This window comes from Pygoscelis adeliae, unplaced genomic scaffold, assembly GCF_000699105.1.
Source record: "Pygoscelis adeliae isolate BGI_AS28 unplaced genomic scaffold, ASM69910v1 Scaffold410, whole genome shotgun sequence".
Classification (NCBI taxonomy): Eukaryota; Metazoa; Chordata; class Aves; order Sphenisciformes; family Spheniscidae; genus Pygoscelis; species Pygoscelis adeliae.
In genome coordinates, this window is record NW_008823913.1 from 2,611,688 (window position 1) to 2,630,107 (window position 18,420).

Genomic DNA, 18,420 nt, shown 5'->3' on the forward strand with positions numbered 1-18,420 from the left:
TGGGGCAGGTGGGGTCAACCGTCCCGGCCCTGTCCCCTTCCCAACTTCTTGTGCACCCCCAGCCTGCCTGCTGGCGGGGTGGGGTGAGGAGCAGAAAAGGCCTTGACTCTGTGTCAGCACTGCTCAGCAATAACAAAAACATCCCTGTGTTATCAACACTGTTTCCAGCACAAATCCAAAACACAGCCCCATGCTAGCTACTGTGAAGAAAATCAACTCTACCCCAGCCAAAACCAGTACACCATCCTAGCACGTATCCGAGATGGGTGCTTTAACCAGTCTCTTGTCACTCTCTGTAGCTAAGCTGGCTGGCAGCCCCCTTAGGAAACCATGTTGTTAGATTTTACAAAAACAGATCAAAAGCTGTTTTTTCTTTTAACTTTAAAAGCCAGTGGGGGCAGGCCCTGAAAGCAGGGATCTGTGTGGTTTTCACAGCTATGTGGTTATTGTATGGGTCTATTAGAGATGAGATTATGATGTGGTATTAGAAGAGCAGGAGGCAGGTAACCTTTTTAGGGGTCAGATTTGAATTGGCACCTTTCTTCTAGATGTCTGGCATAATATCTTGCTGTTTTGAATAAAAGCTAAATCTAGTCTTGTGTGTTATACAATCATACACTCCTTGTTCTGTGGCAGTTTCAGGGCAGTGGACATCTTCAAAATGAAAGCACATGTGCTGGCTTTAGGGGGAGGCGGGGGGGGGCATCTCTGTGTTGTGTGCCTGGTAGGATTTGGTATAGTTTTGTATTGCCCTCTGGATCTTAGAAATAAGCTGTAAACTCATGCTTTCTTGAAGCTGTAAATGTAAAAAACTTAGGAGTTAGGAGTCTGAAACAAACGTCCATCTGGTCCAATACTACTGAGAAATGGTGAGAACTGATTCTATAATACAGGTAAGTCAATGTTGAGAAATACAGAATTTCCTGAATTTGACATTAAAACTTACCAAGATGCATTGGATAATCATGAACCTAAGCTACTGAATTTGAGGTGAAGTAAGATCAGTAAGTGTAATTCTGGCTTATGGAGGTGAACCAGCATGGGGCTAAAGGCCAATAAAGCTTCATTTCAGTTTTTTAAAGTTTTGGTTTTGCTTTCAGAAATAATATTTAGGCAGTAAAGTTGAGAAAGAAATTTCACTATGAGTAGCAACACATTTTTTGTAACTCTTAGCTATTAATACCAAGCTGTACACATTAAAATAGACTGGAATGGAAAGGTTAAGTGTTATCCTGCAGATTTGATAAACTCCGCTGTTGTTGTCACAGGTCTTTAAATGACTCTATTGACAGGTTTTCTTTTTTTCCTCTTTCAGTGCCTGCCATTGCGTGCTAAGCTTTCTCTTGGCTCTGCCTGGCAGGAAAAAGGGGAAACTAGAAAACCCCATTAGTTGTCCATTTGCAGAATATCCAGGCTTTACTCTCAATACACAAAGAAATACAACGGTAGGAAGTTGTTTCACATCCGAGCCAAGATAAGGTCCTGGAGGTTTATTATTTTTGTTGCCTGATAGCATCAGGACTGGGGAGCAGGGGGCAGAGAAGGAACAGCAGATCAACGTCCCATGGGGACAACAGAAGGGAAGACAGACAGATAGCCAAGTGCCGACAGCTTCAGTCAGTACTCCCAGAGGAAGTGTTGGTTTCACCAGATGAAATTAATACACAGAAGTCTTTACAGAGGCATTCAGATGTGACATTGTTTGGGGGGCCTGGCTGTATGGCAGATGTATAAAGCAGTGAATCATATGTTTACATATAATTAGGTCTGTATTGACAAGCCAGGTTTTCCTTTTGTTTAATAATTTCCTACATTAACATCAAAGAGCTTGTTTTTATAATGAAAACACATTTCTCTTTTTGTTTTGCTTTGCTATAGCTCTGTATTAATATCAAACACAAAATCATGACTCACTCGTATGTAGATGTAGATATATCCGTATTCATTTATAGCCTCTAAAAACGGATGCAATGTTAGAAAATTTCCTTCATTTGGATATATTCAGGTAATCTTTTCTATGTGATCCTGTGTGTCCCTACAAATTTTGAGAGTACCTGATAATTTCACTATCCTTATTAACCTTCAAATACATTTGAAAAATTGGATAGGATTTAAGATTCCAATTTCTGGGTCAGGAATTACTTTGTTAGATACTCTATAGAAAGCTCAGTGTAATGTTATCAAGACTTCAGTGGTCTAAGTGGTAACTATGCAGAAAACACTACAAAAATATTTTTTTTAAAGATGAGATAGTTTAAAATCATTGGAAGAGGAAGCTGTAATAAAATCTAGGCTTGGTAGAATTTGCCTCTTTTTTAAATTCATTTAAAATAGTGTTTCTAAACCCTACGAATAGTGTTTCTAAACTCTACAGAAATAGCTCAAATACAGAGTTTGAGCTAAATAACTCAGCATTAAGGACTTGAGAGCAAAGTTGGTAAACTTTTTCATCCAAGCTGAAGGAAGTAAAAAAGCTTTAAGATAAGTCCATCAGATAACAAGAAAAGAGGACTTCAGGAATGTTTAACATTGAACAGCATTTTTAATAATTTTTATCCACAAGTGTGCACAACAGGCTGTTTGTTAGTATTGAGTGCCATTCGGTTAACATTTATTGGAAATTTTCAGTGTAGAAGTTGCTTAGTTATTACATGTATATTCATGCTACATTAGGAAACTGAATTTAGAATGTGCAATAAATATTAAACCAAGTGGGTTTTGCACTTTTTGCAGTGGATGTTGTCCTGAACATTTTTAAAGGATAACTTTCTCTGAAATAGTCTGAGCAAAGGCAATAGTAATAGAGCTCCTCACAAAGAAATTCATATCTATACTTTCCACCCTTACAGCTTTTTCAGTATGAGATAAGTTTTGTCATGTTTCTACTTGGACTATCAAACAGCACAAAGTTCTTGGAAGTCTACTGTGGAGGATGCCAGCTTTTTAGATTAATACTGCTGAAGTTTTCCAATAGTTTTTACTTTAATTTCTTTTTTTTCCTTAAGGCCGAGCCCCTGACACTGAAACTCTCAATTTGGAGACAGTTGGCGTGAAAACTAATTCTGAAACTGGAAAGATCATTGTTGATGCCAGTGAAGCTACTTCTGTTCCTCACATTTATGCAGTTGGAGACATAACAGAGGTACTGAGTCTACATAAACTATTTTACAATAACAGGAAGCCAACTTTGTTCCTGACTAATAACTAGTCCCCAGATGTCGTCATGCTCTAGCATATATCTTAGTGTTTTGCTCTTTTTCATTTTGCAGAGCTGTAGTGTTTATGCCAGCCACCTGGGTCAGTAATTTCTTTCACATGGATCTTGTGAAGTATCTCAGCATTAGAGATTATTACTGATGTTTATCAGGGAACGCATCATTGGTCAGAGGCTAATAATAATGTCTTTATCACTTCAATTATCTTTCTAATAATGTTTTTATCACTTCAGACATATGACTTCATACTGCCTGTGAATGCTGAGTGAAAGCAGTTCTTACCTTCTGGAGTTGAATACATATACTGGGAATGACTGTGACAAGTTCTGTAATTCCATTTTTAGTATTTTGGGGTTTAATTGAGACTAGTCACAAGACAGCATTTCTGCTCCCTGACACAAAATACTTCTGACAAAAGTATCTTCCTCTGGAATAAGAAAAAGTAATTGCTGCAAATACTAAATGCATTTGACTTCTGTTCATGATTTGTGAATGATTATGCCAAGTAAACATGAGGTGTGGTTTTTGTTTTTTTTTAAAAGAGGGGACATTATAACTTAAGCAAAATAATTTCCTTATTATAGATGCAAAACCAGAATTCTGTGGCCTTAATCTAGTGCTATTGATTATTTACAGTTATGTATGACAAGAATGTCTTGTCTGGATCAAAGTGCACTCGAATACTTTCAATCCCTCAATTTTCAGTTTACAGAAGAACTCAGAGCATCTACTGTAAGTTGGGCATCTTCAAATATGTTGTCTTCATAAAAATAATGTTTGTTTGAATTCTAAACTGTACAGTTACAGGAGGATGTTTTTATCAGCTGCCTGCTGTTCCAGAAAAATTTGGGCAATATGTAGAATATAGAGCCTGGGCATTGCAAGATACAGAATTCTCTTACCTGTTGTTGAACTTAATGGAATTGAGCACATGCCTTCCTATCAAGATTATTTTTGATATAGTGAAGGCATCTGTTTTAAAAGTCTGGTAAATCTAAATACTGTAGCAATATCCAAACACCATATATAGTATAATTTGAGAGACCTTTAAAAGATTTCTCTTCTGCCATGTTTAAAATCTTTTAAAGGTCTCTCAAATTTATAAACTGTACAGGTGCTCTGAGTTTTTGAAGAGATGTAACAGGTTACATAATGTCTTGGGAATAGCCCTGCAAATTTCCGACTGGACTCTGGAACTGCCAGAGACACTTAAATATCATAAATCTGCTGACCATTCCTGACCTCTTCCCCTCTATGTAGACATGTGTTTCTTCCTGTCTGTCTCCATCTTCATGCGAATGACTTGCCATTTCCTTTTAAACTGTTAAAACTCTTTCCTGCTCAGCTATTTCTCCTTTTTTTTTTTTCCTTACTCTCCACAGCTTCTCTGTCCTGTCCAGTCACTCAGAGCTTTGGGATTATGTACAGTTCCTCTCCTTTCCTCTCACTTCACATACAGGTTCCCTCTGTATTTGTCACTTCTTGCTCTGGGATGTTTCCTGAACTCCTCTTTCTGCTCACAATGACCACACCTACACAATGACTCACAATTTCTCCTACACCTGCTTGTCCCAGATATATGCCTTCGTTGGGCCTCCTGCTTTCCAAACTTTTCTTTTTAATTTCATCCAAGAAGCAGTTGTTAGAGGCAATGCTGGCAGGGCCTTAGATTCTGTTGCTCATTTTGCTGCCAATCTGCAGTGTTATTTTGGGCAAGTCATTTCCTTTTGGGTGCTTTTTGTCTTCTGCCCTTTGAGGATTTAGTTAAATAAGAAATATGAAGTTGGAGGCAGGATGCTCTCTTCTTTCCTACTCTGGATCTGAAAAATCACGTCTTCATTTATTTGTCATTTTCATTTTGTTGTTAAAACTTGGATTTCCTTTTCCTGCTTTTGTCCTTATTAGTGCAGATTTTTGAACGTGAGTTGTTCAATAGGCACTTCTAAATGTGTTTAAAAACAGCAACACAGTTTTATACTATGTCCAGTGTACAACTGGGGAAAAACTGAAGAGTTAAATCAGTGCTCTGTAGAAATATTCTCTTAAGCTTTTAGCTGCATAAGGGCTCGATATAGGGAATTAAAGAAATCACAGTATAGTACTCATGCATTTCTAGAGTTTAAAGATAGAAGGAGTTATTGCCATTATCTTATCTGACTCCAGTACAATGTGAGCCATGTAATTCCACTTGCTAAGCAATAAAGTTTATTTTATTTGAATGCTTAAATTAATTTTGTCTCTTTTTTAAAGCAGAATTAATTTAGATAATAAATTTCATTGACAAGGGAACCAGCAGTGAAAGTAAGTTCTGTGTTGGTGCACATCTCAAAGAATACACACAGAAGAATCAAGTGCATCCTGCTAAGAACCACAAAGCTGTAGAGCTTGGTGTGTGATACTTTCTGGGTGAGACCTACTAAAAGAGCACAGGAAGGAGAATCTTGTTTCCTGTGAATGAGCATCAATGATCCCTAACACTGCTTATAAGAATAGGATTTTTTTTCTCCAGTGTTCCTGCTCAGGATTTCTCTTTGCTCTGCTCTCTCCCTGTCAGAGGCTCTTTGCTACCATAAAGTGCTATTGCTCATACCTTCGCAAGTTGTTCTCAAGCCCTCCTCCTCCCTCCTTTACCACGCCACACTGACTAGACACTAAATTGCTACCAAATAGCAAGAACTACCTTATTTTGTTTTAATTCAGTGCTCTGGCTGGAAGGGGAGTGAGAGAGGAGAAAGGCGAGTTTCCTGATACGCTCAGGATGACTTTTTTCATTTGGGAGTCATACCCAGCTGGCACAAATAGGAAACTATGTGTGCATGGGTGTGTTGTTGCACCCATGTATGGCAAATGGAATCCTAATGTTATCCAAGCTATTCATTTGGAGAAAAGGGGAAAAAAACCCTTCCAGAGGTCAGTCAGTTTGTCCACCTTAAAAAAAAGTTTTTCAAGCTTTGGCAAAATATTATTTTCAACGACAGGTGAAATTGCATTTAGGCATTTTCATCTTCTGTAATCAGGATGAGGAAGATCAAGCTGGAATTTTAGTTTGAAATTTTTTTCAGTGCTGATATAAACTCTCTGTGTTAAAATTCTTCCTCCAGCAGTATTCTTGTTGAAAAGTATGGCACACACTATAAAGAAGTTCTCTCAGAAGGAGGTTTATCATATGGTCATGCCGCTATACATCTGTCATATTTCAAAGGGTGTTATAACAAAGATGTGTAGAGAAGGTGGAATGTACAGTATGTTGCTCTGAATAGAAATAAGACCAGAAAGAGTTGCGTTAGAACAAATACACATTACTTCAAAGCTTTTTAAACTCTCTTAGGAGCCATCTCGTTTAAATGTATAATACATTGGAGGATTCTTATGAACAATTCGTATCCATAATAATCAGCAGAGTAGTTCTACACATGACTGCAAAGTGAATGTTCATTTCAAATATTTACTAAGGAAGGTCTTTAAGTCATTGTTTATGAGAAATTGGGCTTTATCTGCATGGATGTTTTAGTAATTAGTTGGGTTTTATGGAATGCATGGCAGTGCTTTCACAATTTTATCTCTCGTTCCAATCTTCTATTCATTTCTGGAATGCCAAAACAACATCTGTATTTCCTGCTACAGAAATGATTGGCAGCCATGTTTCAGGCAAATGTGTATAAGAAAAAACAAATGGCAATTTTCATCTGGTAAATGACATTTACAGACTTGAAAGTCAAAATGCTGGATTTGAAAAACCATGACTTGATGGATCTTCAGGGGGAAAAAGGGATAGACTTGCAGTTTTGTGACTTGTCATGAGCTGTGGGGAAAAACAGGTTAGTCTTCATTCACAATTAGAATTGTAGTTTCTGTTATCAGGTTAGACATAATGTTGTTTCAGTTTGGTTTTTTGCAATGGAAGTTTTAACTTAAGTGGTTATTAGTACAGATAAAACCATAAATACATATTAATATGCAGATAATTGATATGGTATGTATACTAAAGTAAATGGTAGCTAATACCATGTATAGAATCTATCTAGCAACATACAGAAAAGATAAGCTGGGAAAGAGGAATGGATTCCAGTAAATGCTAAAAAACTTTAGGATAATGAAAAAAAGTTTGAAAAACTTGAATGTGTCTGGTGGGGAATCCTTATTTTATTTTCTGCTGAAGACTGTTTTTGAGGGCTTACTGGATGACTACCTCCGAGTGGGGCTTTGCAGGAGTGTGACAAGTGTTGTATTTAGATAGGACCTGTATAAATCAAAACTTCACGTTTTGTAAAGCATTCCATGTTGTCCCGCAAAGGTGTTTTTCAGTTACGGCTTGATAACTTGGAGACCCACATCATTCCTTCTAGATTTGTGACCTCTTTCCTCATCTCAGACAAGCATCTTGATGATATGTCTTGGATGAACTCTTAAATAATGTTTTTTACTAGTTTTATGAAGTTTGTTAGATCTTATTAACTTACATGGACTGTTCTTCCTCAGACTTCAAAAAATTCCTTTGAAAATGCCTTACTTCAATTTGCAAAAATTTCTAGCTTCCTTAAAACTAGCACTGGAGTTCTGATGCTCCGGTGATATTGTGCCAGCACTCAAAATTAGGGTTCTGGCACACTGCATAGCCCTGTTTGAATATAAAAAGTAGCCAGGACTCATGGCTTGAACTGGAGCATGTCCTGGTCATATCCTGCTATCATTCCATTTCTCACTTGCAGGAAGTTAGCATTTGCCAATAGCAATCCTTTTCAAGCCCCTCTCTAATACCAGAGCCTGAGACTAGGACCCACTCAACCTATAGGTTGCAGTGCTAGCAAAATAGTGTTCCACTTCTCTGATCCAGGACCAACATAGGAAGTCAGTAATAGTGTCTACAAATAGCTAAGTTTTGTGCCTGTGTTCTGTAAAAATGTGACAGGCAACTTTTTTTGAAAGGTCTGATGTTATAAAACCACTGTTGCTTTATACTTGGCTTTCCCTGCTTTAAAAAGATCATCTGAAAAATTTCTTTATGACTTACTATGGAAAGAAAGGGGGAAGTAAATGGTTAGCATGTGAATATTCTCTGCTTTTCAAGAGGTGACATGATAAGACACAAGTTTTTGACACATTCATGGTATTTGTTCCCCCTCATTAAGACAGATATTAAACTCAGAGCGTTAAAAGCATGTTTGGACAGAAATTATTACTGCCTTCCTATTTGGAGCCCTGGCTACTAGGCTGGAATTCCAAAGATTTGGCCTTCCTCTGACCATTGTCCCAGGAGAAATCCTTGGATGCTACTTCTCTTTTAGTTAAAACAAAGCTTTGTGCTCTCTTCTTAGGGCCGTCCTGAATTAACACCCACAGCAATAGCTGCAGGAAAACTGCTGGCTCAGCGTCTTTTTGGCCAGTCTTCAGAATTGATGGACTATGACAATGTGAGTTGTTATTTCTTTTTTCAATCATAAAAAACAAATCTTACGCTTTTTTTTGTTCTTAAGAATTTTTAAAGGAATTGCATTTTGTCATCTGGAATCCAGCTTTGACAGTAGCCAAACTAGATGTGTGTGAGAGAGCTACACTTCTCAGTCATGCAAAAGTCTCCCCTGTATCCGCCGTGCAGCTGCTTTATATGGTTCAACAGTAACACTTTCTGTTTCCTCGCAAGCAGGTACCTACTACAGTTTTCACTCCCTTGGAATATGGTTGTGTTGGATTGTCAGAAGAAGCAGCTGTGCAGTGTTATGGATCAGATAATATTGAGGTATGAAAACACTTTTAATTTTATAGTTGGTGTCAGAGTTGCACTATGAAAACACAGAAGTTTCACTGTTGTATCAGACAAAATTTTTGGTCCCCAAAATACTGTGTTTGCAGTTAGGGAGTTGGTGTCTTCAGAAGAGCTCAGGACTTTAAAAGTATTGCAGGAGGTCACAATGGAAACTGTTACCTAGTGGGCTTAAAATTATTGATAGGGTGTGACAGCTTTAAACTAGCTGCCATTTTAGTAAGTTATATTGTGCAGCATCATTAAATAACAGTTACGTTCCTTTTAATTGTCAGAATTGCTGGTCATGTTCTTTAGTCTAAATTTTTGGGATGTCCCCAGAAATATTCACACAAGCTGCTAAGTGTCTTTGTGGTTAAAATGTCTTGATATAATATGCCTGGGCATTGCATATTTAGGAGGAAATCTGTTATGGCATATATTCACCCCAGCCCTCTAATATGAGGAATGAGATTAAGGTACTCATGATGAAGAAATTCACAATCACTATATAATAAGACAAGATTCAAACAAGTCACCCTTGAAAAGATATGTTGTATTATTCGCAAAAGATATGTGAGTGTTATTCACTCATCAAAAAAACTGTCAGCATATGACTCGGTAAGCTATGGAAATACAAAACACAATACTTCATGTCCAGTCAGTTATTAGTTTTGTCTTTTATGATTCTGAAATATAGTTTATGCTTCAAAAGCCTGTCCCAGAACTCCTATCTGGGTTTCTGGATGCTAGTGCCATATAGAATGATATAGAATCATAGAATCATTAAGGTTGGAAGAGACCTCTAAGATCATCGAGTCCAACCGTCAACCCAACAACACCATGCCCACTAAACCATAAATTACTGTATAAATTATATTTTAAAATATATATTACTAAATATAAATTACTGTAAAACAATTGTTCTCATCTGATTAAGGCAGACAATTGATGTGTGTGTGTCATAAGATGCTGATGTTATGTATGTATTGGAGAGCAAGTTCAGCTGATGGATTTAGCTTGGAGCCCCAGGCAAAATCATTAATGAAAAATTAAGCATTTACTATTCAGAATGCAAAAATTACAGTTTGGGTTGTCTTGTGGTATACATTATTATAGATACGGAAAGCTGCTTGGATTTCATTATGTTCAGTAAACAAGGTATTAAACTTTTGGGAGAAGCTTAAAGGAACAAAACTAACATTTTTAATTTGGGGCACTGGTTTGAGTAACATGATTATATGTGATTTTTTTTCAGTTTTGTTTTTAATCTAATGGTTCTCTAAGAAAGGTTTGTGTTAAACTTACTGTGCTTTCCATATTTTTCTTTAATATAATGAACAGGTTATAAATAAATCAATTTTTTCTACAACATTATAAATATGTAGTAATAGTAGTCCTTATAATACTAAATAGCAATTTTTGACATAATAGTACTCTCTAACACAAAATGTTATTGTTTTCCCTACCAGGTTTATCATGCATATTATAAACCTTTAGAGTTTACAGTGGCTGAAAGAGATGCAGCTCAATGCTATATGAAAGTGAGTGTTGTGAGCTTTTAACTTGCTTTTAACTTAAAACAAGAGATATGGTACAGCCAGCTTTAAGGAGGACTGTTTGGCAAAAAAACTTCTCAAGATGGATGAGATATTTTCTTGGTGACAGCCTGTTTCTCTAGTGTAACTTCAAATGTTTAATATTCATTACATATCCCATTGCATCTTGAAATTGCTTTACAGATATTAGCATTTTTCAGAGCTGACATTCTGCTGATTGATACCATCTTTGAACTGCTCTTAAGATCCTGAGAAATATTCCAAATTTTGTAGAGATTAATCTCTGCTTCCCCCCAGCAAAGTTCTTAACTAGTTATATGTAATATTTGAGTTGCCTCCTCTTGGGGAAAGTATGCTACCTTCAAAAACATTAAGCATAAGGCTTAGGAAACTAGAGTAACTGTTCAGTCTTACTCATGAAAACAAAAACCTCCTGGTTTAGACCAAAGTGTTGGACTTGAAACACGTCTTCTCCTAGAGCAATCCAGTTGCTTCAGTGTTGAAAAGGTTTTTGATGCACTTGCCCATAGTAGAGAATCTTAGATAAGGTGAAGTGTAGTGTTGGTAGAATATATCATAGTTTTCTTTTTCTTTCTTTTCTCCTCAATATCAGGGAACAATCTTTTTTGAATAAATGTAGTAACTTCTGTAGGTCCATCACAAATTATTATGTTGTTATTGTTGTGTTATGTAAGGAATATCCATTGTCAATAGTTGCAACCAGTTTTTCTAACTATATTTTGTCACGTCTGATTTGTGTAAGTGCCTTAGTAGCTTGCCTTAACTGTCCCAAGCATCAGTGCAACTAAGGTGATGCTACTTCTTTTTAGCTATTCCTTTTAAATTATGTCAATGAAAGTAAATATTTGAGGTGAAGTAGTAATAGCATAATAGTTGTTGGATGGTATTGAATATAGTCCTTACTAAACTCCCAAAACACATGAACAAACATTAAACTTGAGAGTTTCAAACTCTATTGCAAGAGAGGTTTTTCTTTAAAACTCCTCAATATTTAAAGTACCACATCAGGATTGCTGCTGTTCCTGGGATTCCTAATGAAAGAATCCAAGCCTTTACTGAATAGCAGAACCTTTTAGATTAGTGATGATTTAATGCTTGATGGGAGGACACAGGGAGAGACTGACTTTCTTTTCATAATTATAAAGATGATGTCCTTAAAGGAACTAAAAAGTTTTCATTAAGTTCTCTAATAAAAGTTAAGTGTGCAGTGACTCAGGCCCTCCCAGATACTTATTAACTCACCTTCATCTTTTGCTGCTTCCAAGGCTTGACTCCTTTTTAGGTTATGTGGCTGATGTGGTAAATGTATCTCACCAAACATGCTGGTGTAAGTGTTTACTGACTGAATCACAAAGGCACAAAATATCCTATAATTGGTAGTGGTCATCTTTGGAAATACAGCTGATTAGCTGCTGAGAATAACTGCACAGGCTTGGAGAATTGCTAAAGTGGCTTTCAGTGTCAAAATAACACTAGTCTGGTTACTAGGCTTCAGAAGGTATTTTGAGGATTTTATACAAATGACAAACAACAAAGTATTCAGTTTACCACAAATTATCATTGTCAGTGGCTCCCTGAAATCTGAAAGAAATACACTACTAAAGCTTCAATTCAGGAAAGTGCTTAAGGACAAGCATAAGACCTATTGAAGTGAGTAAGACTTAAGCAAGTGTGTAAGTTCTTGGCACACTGGGAATAAACAGCTGAACTAGGATCTCGGGCCACTTCAGTTTCATTTAATTCAACTTCATGCCTTATCTTTAAATGTTCTAAGAAAAGATCTCTATGTAATGTATTGTTTTCAGATGGTGTGCTTACGAGAGAGAGACCAACGAATACTTGGCCTTCATTTCATTGGACCAAATGCAGGCGAAGTTATTCAAGGATTTGCTCTTGGAATCAAGTAAGTACAAAAGAATGTCCCTAGCTTCTAAAGCCTGCTTTTTAAGTTATTGTAAGATTATAAAAGATAGCTGCCTAGTTTTGGCAACACTATAAAGAATCCATGCTTTTTGTTACTTTTATGTAGTATTGCACATATTTTCACTAAAAATACTGCAGTTCTTCATTAAGATGTACTGGATTTAGTTACTGTAATACTGGATATAGTTAAGGAACAACTGAGGAAAATATATTGTTGGCTTGATATAGTTAAAGCAAAAAATAAAATTGTGCATTAACTTACTAATGTTAGTTTTCTCAGAGTAGCTTCTTTCGCATTCTATGCACAGGATAGGAAATCACCATATAGTTTTGCAAGTCGCTTCTTTAAAAGGATATTTATGCTTTTCATAAAAACCTTTCTTTACACCTGCCAAGCATTTCCTTTCCTAATCTCATCTTTAAATGCACACAGCCATTGCTCCTCAAGAGCTCAGCAAGGGCTTGCATGAATTTTTATATTTCTGGGGTATAAGCTAACCATAATACGATAAGGTAAGAAAAAAACCTCTGTAGGATGATGGGAGAGGGGAGCTACTTTTGTCTGGAGCTATCTGATAATTGCAATAACAAACTTACCCAAGTAGGTGAACCTTTGTGATCTGATCTTGTTTAAGATTTTGCTCAAATATTAATATAGAAGTCCTCCCTTTGAAGGAGTAAGGAATGGTTCTGGGTCCTCTCTGGTTAAATGGAGAATTCTTCCTATGCCTCTTGTGTGCTACAATTATTTCTTATTTGTTTTTTTATTTCCCTTCTTATTGCTGATTCACATCTTCAGAAATGTTGATTCGTATATTTACCTTACTAAATTATAGTTTTTAACTCCTCTTTGAAGAAAGTAGGCTGGGACACAAGAAATCCCCCCAGTCGTGGTGGTGTTAGTTCATTTTCCTAAATATCATCACCATTCTATTGCAGTTTTAGTCTTACAGTTGTGAGTGACTAGCGTAAATGAAAAGCAGAAAGGATTAAGAAGGCAGGACCGCAAGTATCATATGAGGAATATCTTGGAAATCACTGATTGCAGTGTACCCTCAGTACACATTTTCAACATGTGTTTGTAGTCCATTAATTGCCAGTGGTATAGATTCTAGAACTACATTTTTTAGGATGTCATTGTTTTGAAGTTTTATCCAAAATAACCAGTGAAAAGGAAGCGCATGAAACTGGAGCGTTTTTCTGCCTTGCCTGGGGGAAATTAAAACTTTAGCCACAGTAAGAGGTTTTCAGCAGGTCAGATTCTTGTATTGGTTTCTATTGTATTTCACAAATCCAGAGTTTTCGATGTGGAACACCCGCTGAAAGAGCTGCTGTTCTCCTTTGTCAAATATCAAGTCTTACTTCAGCCTCTCCAAAGGACGATTTTCCATTTTCCCTCCCCACTTAGCATTCCAGTAACATCTGTGCTCAGCAACAATTTTTTGCTTCCTGGTGCTTTTTTGGGTGTATGTGGGGACACCAGAAGACATCTATGGCTCTCTTCCCTGTATTTTGTAGAGAGAGAGAGAACACTATTCCATAGAAAGCTTGGAACAATTCTTAAATTTAGGGCCATTTCAGCTATTCTCACAGCGTGACCTGCCTGGAATAGCAGCTCAAAGGAAAGTCGTCAAGTCTAAGAATGTTATTGGACAAGTAAAGGAATTAAGCAAGTGGGATTTTAGCTCAAGGGTTTCTTGGTGTTTTTTTGTTTTGTTTTGTTTTTTCAAATGAGACACTTTTTCCTCCTGCTTATAACATTGATAATTTCAGTGTAAGCACCAGATCTCTAAGATCATGGAAGAATATTCTAGTATTACTTCCTTCAGCAGATTCTTGCCAGCAGTCCTAGTTAAGATTTTCTTCCTCTTTGTGTATGTGTGTGTTTTTCCATCTGGAGTCAGAGTTAGTGAAACACACATGTATGTACAAGAAAAGCTGAAGGCTGCAGTTTTGTCATATGTTTTTGCCATAGGCTAAGTTGTGACTTGGGGGAAATTGCTTAATTCTCTCTGTCTCAACTCTTATGACAATTCTTCCCTACCTAACAGTGTTGTGAAGCTGGGCGTTTAAATGTTGTTATGTAAGTGCCTGAGAAATAATAGACAGCATTGTTTAAAGAATAATGCAACTCCTCTACCTGATAAAATGGACAAGAGCAGAATTACTCTGATGTTTTAGGACATTCTAGCAGCTTCAGGTGAAGAGTGTTTGACTTTGTGGGTCTTTTTTTTTTTTTTTTTTTGGTAGATGTGGTGCTACATATCCTCAACTAATGAAGACAATTGGCATTCACCCTACCTGTGCTGAAGAAATTACCAAGCTGCACATCACAAAGGATTCTGGCTTGGATGCAACAGTTACAGGCTGCTGAGGTTAAATACCATCCCTGGAAAGAAGGAAAAAAAGCACAAAATATATTTGTAAAGAAAAGGGGCACTTAGAGTTGAAACAGCTTTAATTGTTCAAGTTCCAGGAATCTTTCTCATTCTCCCTGTAGACAGCTTTTTCTCACAGCCAGACAAAGAAATTGTCCTTGCACCATCACAGTTCTAAAACCAATGCAGTCCTGCTGTAACAAATCTCTCTTTCAAAGTGCCTATAACTCTTCTTTTGCTGGGAGCTAGGGAATAATCACGGTTTTATACATGTAAATACAACTGAAGCCAGTGACATCTGAGGCCATCTACAAATTAAACAGTTGTCATTTGAGTTTCTCTGTTGGCATGACTGACTGTCAACAGAAGTGTCTCACATGATGTTCATACAGATGCTAGGAATTGGACAGGGCCTCCCTTAGAATTTTGGTGATGATACTTTCTCCTAAGTACTTGGATAGCTCATTACGGATCCTAATCTTGAACACGAGTAGAAACAAGTTCCCAGAGTGTGTAACAATGGGTAAGCAGTCATCTTTGGGTTTTTTCTTTAGAATGTAATATGTACAGGAATTTAATAGAAAATCACTTATCGCTGAAGCTGTGCTTCTACTGGATGAATCCTAATGGATTAATCAGTGGCAGGCTGGTCATAACGTTATGGTGATGGCTGGAAATGAATGAGCTTACAGGTGGTAAAGAAAGAGTTGAATTTTATGGTGACTTCTCTGCCTTCTCTTGAAATTTCTAATTCAGTTCAGTTCGAATTAAATTGACACATCTCACAAATTACTGCTTGAACACCATATACTAAGCAATGCTGACAAATAGAATCAAAACCACTAATAATCAAACTCATGCAGCATTTTCTGTTTTATAGAATGCGGAAATCTGGCTGACACAGTGATATATTTTTTTGGTTTGTTTTTAAGATTTTCTCACTGATGAGCTGGATACTACACCTGAATGGATTTAGGTCTGGCTCTAATAAAACATGTTACTGAGGGGAACTATATTAAACAGTGATCTAGAAAAGAAACGGTCCTGCTCAGAACAAAGATAGAAAATAATTATCTGCAAACTTTTATTTTTGGCGTATTGGCCAGAGTAAGAAGGCATTAATCTGTTGCAAATTTTGGCTTGTTTTCCTGCTATCCAGAAGGGGGAGATGGTGGCTAATTTGTGGCAATAAAGAAACAGAAATCTGATAGTGAAGCTTCTTTTGCAGAACCCTGTTAAATAGGTAGCCTGACAAAGGCCAACACAAAACAAACTGCACTGGATTTCAATCCAAGTTGCGGTTGCCAACATTTTGATATGCATAGTCACATCATTTCTTGCACCCTTTACAGTAGAATAGTGCATGTAGGAAAAGAAGAGATCAGCTTGAGGTGAAACAAACTGTATCCTTTTTGCAGTTAATTTATATCAGTGTTTTTGTGTGTGGAATTTGATATTTTCATAGCTGTCCTTCTGCTTGTTGCACAGTTTGGAAGAATAGTCTGATGATCATGTATATCTTTGCTATTTTTTCTTTGCCTGCTATTTCGCTGCTACAGCATGCAACACAGACAAATGGTTGGTTTATTTCAGGTGTGAAATCTTTTTTACCATGAGAATTGTACCTGTCAGAGAAACTATTAGAAAAAAAGTGATCAGACCTTCCATCTAAAATATGATGTAATAGCATTTATCACACTCTCATTGATACTAGAATACTCCATTTTCAAATGGAGTTCTGACTTAAAGAACAACAGAAGAAATCTTAATGCTTTCTTTACAAAGTTTCCTGATTTTTGGTCCATATTTCTGGTCTGTAAAAGAGGAAGGAGTGATACAGTTTGACTGCAAGTGACATTCCCTATCAGATCTGCTGATGCCATTTTTCATCTATGAAGTCATCCATAAGCTTGTAGTTGAAAAGAAATACTTTGAGTGGAAGTGTAGTTGAAACACTGCCTGAATATTGCAACTGCCTTTAGAAGAAATTATGAAAACTTTATATCTGTATATAAATGTGTGCATACCTGCACATTCGGAAGTTCGTGTTTCCTTTAATACCGGTCTTAGGAGTATGATACAGCCAAAAACCCTACTAGATTTTCCCAGCTGTTTACAAAAAAAAGTTCATAGTAAATTAGGGGTTTTTAAAATGTTTTACTTAGTATTTCAAAACACTGAGATAGTGAGCATCTCGGTCTACAGAGATTTTGCAGTGAGAAACATCCCACCTCTGACTAAACTATAATGTGTATGCATGCAAGATTTTTTTTTTCCTAGTGATTACCTATTACAGTTCCTTTTGTACTCCTAAATGAAAACACTGGTGTTTAGCCATGTGAAAGTTGCTTCTCTTCTCTGTCCTACCAATGCATCCAGCAGACTGAGTTGTCTGCCCCTACAGACAAATCAATGGAAAGATGAGTTAATTTCATTCATCATAAAGTTCAAAACAACAATTTAGGACAAGTAAAGAGATCTCAAGGAAACGTGTCCTCGGTGTATATGGGGTGTGAAACTAAGGCGTGTCATTGTTCTCAGAAGTAATAGAACTCTCTTGGTTTTAGAATTGCTGAGTGGACTGCATGAAAATTGATCCTGTATCTTGAACAGCAGCCTAGTTCTGTTCCTCATTTAGTGGAAAATGTTGTTGCGCCCCTGAAGTAAAACTAAATGTACATTCACACCTATACAACCCTAATGTCAGAATCAACAGCAAGACAGAATAATGACAAGTACTGTGATTGTGCTTTTTTTCCTGAAGGATTTGCCAGGGATGGTCCTTAAGAATTGTTTTTAAAAGCCTGACTAATGTCAATTGAAATGACTGATATACGCGGCAAATAACTGATTATATGTGAAAATGTAAAAAAAAAAAAAAAATGTAGTCAGGCTTCTCAGGATGCCAGCTGATGAGGGCTTGTTTGTCAAACCACACCATGGTGCAAACAAGTCTGAGCATTTCTGGGTCCCTCATATGTATGATCCCAATATTTATTGTGTTGTGAATTAATGAATTAATAAATTTTTTTTTCTAGTAAATGTTTGATTTTATTTGTTTAATTTTGTACATATGACTTCTGCTTACAAAAGATTTCTTTTTTGGTCTTAATGCTGTTTCTCTTGGTTGAGGTATGTGTTAAGGAAACGAAGAAGTAGACAGACTCAGACCTTTTCATAAGGAAATGTTGATATCTCTCTGTCTCTTATGTGTAAACTGAATAGCCATGGAGATTATTCCAGGCTGGATGACCTTCTTATTTTAAATTTAAATTAAGACAACCTCTAGACTTGGTAAGTATGGTTTCAAATACTCTCCTGTTTATTCCAGCTAATGAGGTCTAACAGGTATTTTCACAGTCCATGTGTGTTGACGTGCTTCTTGAAGACTCATCAAGAGGAAACTCCCTTGAAATACAGTGCAGTCAGAGTATTATACAGGGCTAAACTATTCTACATTAGCTATTCACTTTAGGTTTTAAACTAGAACATGTAGTGAAAAAATGCATTGCAGCAAAGCCAATTAGTAGCTATGGGTACTGCTAGGTAAAAATGTTGGAAAATTAATTAGGAAATTACTAGCA

At 36.7% G+C, this 18,420-nt stretch overlaps 1 protein-coding gene across 1 annotated transcript in view; it reads left to right on the forward strand.

The window, feature by feature from the left end:
* TXNRD2 (thioredoxin reductase 2) overlaps positions 1-17,878 on the forward strand; it is a 40,154-nt gene extending 22,276 nt beyond the window's left edge. The window contains exons 12-17 of the mRNA XM_009318728.1: positions 3,006-3,142; positions 8,531-8,626; positions 8,860-8,952; positions 10,428-10,499; positions 12,341-12,438; positions 14,709-17,878. Coding sequence (XP_009317003.1) covers positions 3,006-3,142; positions 8,531-8,626; positions 8,860-8,952; positions 10,428-10,499; positions 12,341-12,438; positions 14,709-14,832 — 620 coding nt within the window. The 3' untranslated portion in view covers positions 14,833-17,878. The remainder of the gene's footprint in view (positions 1-3,005; positions 3,143-8,530; positions 8,627-8,859; positions 8,953-10,427; positions 10,500-12,340; positions 12,439-14,708) is intronic.
* The last annotated feature ends 542 nt before the right edge of the window (positions 17,879-18,420 follow it).